Below are 7,024 nucleotides of genomic sequence, written 5' to 3' on the forward strand. Positions count from 1 at the left end.
AAGAGAGAAAGAAATACCCCCTTCATAAAATTAGCGGTGCAACACTATTAGAAGCTAATTCAAGATTTAATCTTTATGAATTAGTTTAATATTTATACTAGTAAGTTTTCAAGATTTTCATACACATGCACCTACCCAAGGATTTATTTTTTTATGAATATAAAGCTCCGAGTTCCTTGAAATTATGGGTTCAAAACATAGTACTTATTGTAATATCTATACTAGTTTTCAGGGCGCACAATGAATTATACATCCGCCACATCAATTAATCTCTAGAATCCAGCGGCTGTTTGGATTGGCTTTTAAGCTATAGTCAAATCAGTTTTAAGCCTTTTTTAGCTTTTTCGGTGGTTGACAAAATTATAAAATACTTAAAATAAGTTAAAAAGTGTTTATAACAAATCAAAAGCAATAAGTTAGCAATCCCAACTTATTATTCTTTAGCTTAAAAGTTATTTTTGCTGAATAAGCCACTTTTTTATGCCAATCCAAACGGGATCTAAATCGGCCCTGGCTCTTTAATCCCTATAGGACCTGGAGCTTATATTTTCCAGTTATTTTTTATGGCAATAAAAGTAAAATCTCAAATTAGGGAGTGTTATAGCTAGGTAATTTTTAAGAAAAAAAAATAAAGAGAGGAGGAAATGAATAGAAAATAAATGCATGCTGAAGGGTAAAAACAGCTAAAGGAAGGCAATGTGAGCACAAGATCAAGCAGGAGGAAGTTTTTTAAAATAGTTTATCTACATCTAATGCATGAATTAAGGTGAAGTCAAATGAATCTATATTAATCTGAATCTATAAAAGATCGCGAAGACAAAATTATATGGCAACGTAAAAGAATTTATCGGTCACCTAAATAATAATCATATATAATTGTTTATAAAAATGTAGGATCAATCACCTGAAAAAATAAAATATGCTATACCTGCTACAACAAGTCAAAATACGCTATTAATGCAGGAAATTTCTATATTTTTGGAGTATATCTAGGTCAGTGTCACGTAGGAATGGCTAAATAGAGATCATCTCTAAGTTGCTTCTTGAAGAACCAAAATATAGTTGAATAATACGATGTTTTAATTTGACTAATTCCATTTGGGATAGAATTAATGTAATTTCTGCGTACAAGAAAATTAATCAACAAACCTACGACAATGACTTGTCCTTTTGCTAAATACACATCCAGTGACTACTTAATCAGTAGAATTAATTTGCTAGTGATTTTATCTCAATTATTAGTCAAAGCAATTAATTATTTGATGAAAAATCACACAAGTTCTTCCAACTAACTTTTGGATAATTTTTTTGTTAATTCAAGCAAGTTGAATAATAACTATCGTAGTGTGAAAACGATTGTGAAACGCATACATCAATCTTTTTCTACTAAGTACTAAGGCGAGGACCTAACTGTAGTGTTGTAAACAGCAACAAGAAATTGCAATTATGTTGACATGATATTTTTTATGGGTTAAAGACGTGAAAATACTTTTTATTTTGTGAGAGATTTGAATCGCCAAGACATCATATCAGCTCTACACGATCACAAAATCTAAAAATTTAAGCTATTAAAGATAACCCACTTTTAATTTATTGTCATATTACATTATATCATCGATCGAGAAGACATGATTTCTCACAAGTCCTAGGATAATGTATACTCTTTCAAACCAGTGAAAGTTACTTATAGAATATAATTAATATGAATTAAGATCCTCGTTGAAGATTAGAGTATTTGAGGAGAAATGGTAAAAGAAAATGGTCTAATTTAATCTAGAAGGAGAAAATAATCAGTATATAATTTTTGAAGTTCCCTTCCAATAAAACCTAACAAGGAAGAGAAAAAAGGACATAATTAATCTTGGAAATTTTGAAGAGGTTGCTACGTAAGTCATATATTTCACACACAAATACTCGGAAAATCTTTATTTGGAAGCAATAATTATTTTTACTAAGTGCCAAAGAATTGTCCTAAGATTCTTTGCAAGGTTTCACTTCTAGTTTCTAAGAACTCAAACTTCAAAGGAATTAAGTTGCTAAAAGCATCCACATAATCTCATATCATGATCTTCATTAATTAATATATACAAAAGTTCATTATCATAAAATTATTGACAGAAACCAAACTTGAATTATTGTCGAACATGATGTTGTTCATAACATGAAAGTTCTCTGTATGAATATAAATTTGTTACGTAAACTTACGGAGTAATAAATTCACAAAGAGGGATAATAGCATTCTTTGGTCCCTCAATTTAACAATTATTAATAAATTACATTATTGGTCCGTATGATATACATATGACTTAACACATTCAACCTTCAATTAATTAAAATGTTTGTTTTCGGTCCTTTTATATAGGAAATATGTTACATTTAGATTATTATAGAACAATTCTATCATTGTATACGAAGAAACAATATAAATTTAACAGTAACATTTGGATAATTAAATTGTATAATCGTTAATAATTCGTTGAATTTGTGAAGATTCTCAAGAAGAAGGATCAAAAGTGCACATTTCAATTAATTAAAGATTGAATATGCTTAATTAGATATTACAAGAACTAAAATCAGAATTTGACGATACTTGAGGGACTAAAAGCACAGAATGCCTTTTATAAAACTATTCTTCACAGATACAGCTACAAAAATAAATAATAAAGGAAGATTAATTATTTGCTTGAAAATGTAATATTGCAACATCACTACACGCAAGGGAGTACATCATAAAATTTGACTAGCCGTTCAGTAGTTGTGTTCAATCTAATACTAATCCTTCTAGTAATATCAAAATAAGTTGAATAATATTTATGACTTTTTCCATTTAAAAAATTAAACTCAAAAAAATATTATTGTAATCCATATACCTCAGCACGACAAGTACGAACAAGTACATGAACAAGTACGGACAACTACCACAATTTTTGATTTTACAATTATATTTAAAATGCTGATTAATTCAAAGTAAAAGCAACCAAAAATTTAAAAAATGCACGAAAGGGCTCCATAAGAGCATCATCGCCAGAGCTATTGGTAACTTATTGTATTTGTTTTATTGTTTAAAATAATGTCAACAAGTATGATACACAAAATCTAAGTCAAATATATATTCATTACAATTTACACACACATAATATGTATAATAGCTCCCATATATCCCGCATGTCTTTGATGTGCATATTAATTAGTACAACAATAAACCTTTTCCGACCCCAACAAAATTCTCAACAAATATTAAATTTGAATTTATAATTTTAATAATATAATAAATTTGTTGCAAGGTTGAATTTATTAAAATTTAAATTTTAAATCCGTCTGTGATTTTAATGACAAGTGATAAAGACTTGTTGAGTTTCGACAATTATTGTTTCCAAGTAACAACAGAAGCTCAGGTGGGAAAGGACCAAAAGAATATCCAAGAAAAATGAAGGTGCCACGAATTTACGCAAAATATTTACTAATCTCCAGTCACTACTCGTGACTCACGACCTTCGACCTTTTTTAGAAAATGTCTTTCTTTCTTTTTTCTTTTTTGGTTTTGAGGTGAGAATGGACTCACAAATAGTAGAAAAAAGAAGAATAGAAAATGGAAAGGCGTTTAGAAATATAGAAGTTCTATACCGAAGCGGAATTAAAATTTAAAATTTATGCGTTTGAAATTCTCTCTATATATATAACTACCGTTAAATATCGCTATAATAACCTCATTTATTTCGAGTTTTTTAACAAAGTGATGTTATATAAACCATATATTATATAATTATAATATAGTATGAAAATTAATTTCATAAAAACCTTGATTTTTATAGTGAATGACTGTTATATTGAAATTTTGTTATAGAAATATTTGACGGTATAAAGTTTAGACCAAGATTAATACGCATCAGTCATCACGTTCAGTTGTTCACATGGATATTGGCTAAGCCATACCGTCAAGCTTGCCTATTCGACGATGGCTCACCAAATTCACACTTCAAAATGCCCAAAGGACACCAATAATTCAAATTAGCAACTTTCTATGATTTTGCACCTACTTACATCTACATATACGTCGATTTCTAGAACAACCCCCCCCCCCTCCAACCCAACCCCAAGAAAGATAATTCGTTTTAATATTAACATGATTAATTACTACCATATCATGCGCCTCAAATCTTCTTCTTTTTTATTATCAATCAATTTTTGTAGCTAAATGGAGACATCACATATAGATGATGCAATAACTCTTTCCATTCTAAGATGAAAATATAACTTTACACTATCCGATCATTTAAACATATACTATAACTTATATATGTGATTGTCCGTAATAAATCGAACCAGTTATTCATATATATATATATATATATATATATATATTGTCAGACCTCTCTATAGCGGCATTCCTATATAATAGTCATTCACTATAAAAGCTAAGTTTTTTCGGAACTAATTTTTTATATTATGTAATAATATATGTCCTCTATAACAACAATTTATTATAACAACAAAAAAATATTGAAACAAACGAAGCTGTTATATAAAGAGGTTAATTTGACTGTATATCTATTTCTTTTGGTATCAATTACTTAATGCTTTTTAAAATAGTTCTTTTGGTATCAATTACTTAAGCTTGTTATATAATCACATTTCATGTATGTCTGATGTTACCATAGCAATTATCCCCACAGTAATTTCGTTTAAACAGAATGTATCTAACTTATTCCCCAAGAAATGTGCCAATTTATTCATTACAAATAAGTCAACTAATATAAGCCCATAGTCAAACTACCAGACTAACAAACCCCTTATAAATAAACATACCCCATGGCCATGAGTTCCTCAATCAATTCATTCTTTCTTTTCCAACCAAAACCAGTAAACCAACTCTCCTTTTCTCCCCAAGAATATTCAACCCAAAAAAAAAAAAAACTCCTTTCTTTCTATTCTTTCTGTTTGATACTTGGTAAGCCGCGTCAGGGCCTTTCTCGCTTCTTTCTGTTTGATACATGATTGGCAGGATCAGGGTCTTTCTCGCTAAGGGCATCCGATTTTAAAGTCTATTCTTATTCTTAAACCGAAAACATATTATTTCCCAGAATTGCAAGAAATCATGGTGGTTCTACCAATAAAGAGAGAAAGAGAAGAAGAATTTCGAACCAATATAACAACCATGGCAAATTACTTGATGCTTTTTTCTAGCCAAGAAAATCATTTTGACACTCTCAACAATTCTCCTGATCGAGTTTTCGAGTGCAAAACTTGCAATAGACAATTTTCTTCATTCCAAGCTCTCGGAGGTCATAGAGCAAGTCATAAAAAGCCAAGATTAATGGGGGAATTGAATTATCATCAGTTGCCAACTTCTCCTCCTAAACCAAAAACACATGAGTGTTCAATATGCGGGCTTGAGTTTCCTATTGGTCAAGCTTTAGGTGGGCATATGAGAAGGCATAGGGCTATATTGAATGAAAATAATATTCAAGTTCCTCATCATGTTGTAAAGAAATCAAATAATAGTCGAAGGGTTTTATGTTTGGATTTGAACTTGACGCCATTGGAGAATGATTTAGAGTTCAAGTTGGGAAAGTCAGCTCCTGTAGTTGATTGCTTCTTGTGATTAAAAAATGGAAAGCTCGGTGCATAAAGCATTCTGCATTAGCGCAGTGTTGGAAGAAAGGCCGCATCCTAAGGTTTAAGTTGGAGAGTCTATCCTAATTTAAGGGTTAGTGACTACTTTTACGGTTCGAACCCCTGATGTATAGACCGTGCAGTTGCTCCAAGGCTCCCCTACTTCTTGTGATTATTGGCGCTATTTTTAATAAATCCTATTGAGACGCTATTTTTTGTCTCTTTCTATTTTATTTCTTTCCTTTTTCTTCTTATGGATCTTGTACTAGCTAGATAGGGATTTATTTATTTTTTTAAACGATGGATAGGGCTAGACGGGGGTATACCGTGTAAAGGGTAATCAATTGATTACCGAAAATTCATACTGTATATAAATTGAATATTACTTCTAGCTTATATATTTATTAAATCTTCAATACTCTTTGTGGAATTGTTGGCTTCACATTAGAGCCTCACCTTGTGGATACTTTGTTGTTTCTAGTGAATGATAGCATTAGCAATATAGGGATTTACTATATATATAAAAGTTATATTCAGTTTAAGTAGTTAGGTGGTCGGTTATTTAGGCTAATTATTCTATAGAGGAAAAGACTGACTTAGAAGGATTCGTAGCTCGTACGTCCTCTCGACTTCTCATCCGATTTTTCTTAAGAATTAATAAGCCCCCCTTCAAAACGAATTTAGCAAAAATCAAAGGAACTAATTATTATAAATGGCGTGGACGGCCAAGTGCTAGTTTAGTTTTAGGTTTCAGTTCAAATTTTATTGGATTTAACATTAAATGTTTGATTTACTCATATTTAAACTATCATAAAGAAATTTATGTAGTTCACATCAAACACGTCCTACATGTATGGGACTTAGTTTATACTTTAGACTAGTTGTTTCCTCAATTTATTTATTGTAATACTATTTCTTATAGAAAATTAGAACAGCAGAGGCCTGTCTTCAATTTTATACAAGAGAAATTTAATCACCATTTCTCTTTTAAGTTTTCTCAAATTCTTTATGATCGTATAACTATACGCTAATTAACGGTAAAAATTGCAAATATACTCATATTTTAAAATTATTTAACCTATACCCTAATTTTGATAATTTTAGATGTCTGCTCTTCTTCCTTCTGACTTACGCGTTCCTTTCTCCCTCCTCATCTTTTCCCCTTTTTCTTCTTTTCTCTCTCAAACACATGAGACTTTGTGTAAATATTATTGATTGGATATGAAATAAACAATGATCTAGCAGTAGGGTATGAGCTTTGAATTAAAGTTACCATTAAAGGAACTTGAAAAGTCAAATCAATAATTGAGATGTTGAAGATCTAATCTTGAAATCATCTGGGCATTTAAATATAAAACTTTAGGTTTGTTAAATCAAAATTATTTGACTGAAATCCTTGGACCTGCATTCC

The 7,024-nt window shown here is 30.4% G+C and overlaps 1 protein-coding gene across 1 annotated transcript; it reads left to right on the forward strand.

The window, feature by feature from the left end:
• Positions 1–4,844: 4,844 nt before the first annotated feature.
• LOC104210151 (zinc finger protein ZAT11-like) lies at positions 4,845–6,013 on the forward strand. The gene has a single exon (XM_009758969.2). The coding sequence runs from the start codon at positions 5,096–5,098 to the stop codon at positions 5,600–5,602; it is 507 nt and encodes a 168-aa protein (XP_009757271.1). The 5' UTR covers positions 4,845–5,095; the 3' UTR covers positions 5,603–6,013.
• The last annotated feature ends 1,011 nt before the right edge of the window (positions 6,014–7,024 follow it).

The sequence above is a fragment of the Nicotiana sylvestris genome, chromosome 5 (genome assembly GCF_000393655.2).
Source record: "Nicotiana sylvestris chromosome 5, ASM39365v2, whole genome shotgun sequence".
NCBI lineage: Eukaryota > Viridiplantae > Streptophyta > Magnoliopsida > Solanales > Solanaceae > Nicotiana > Nicotiana sylvestris.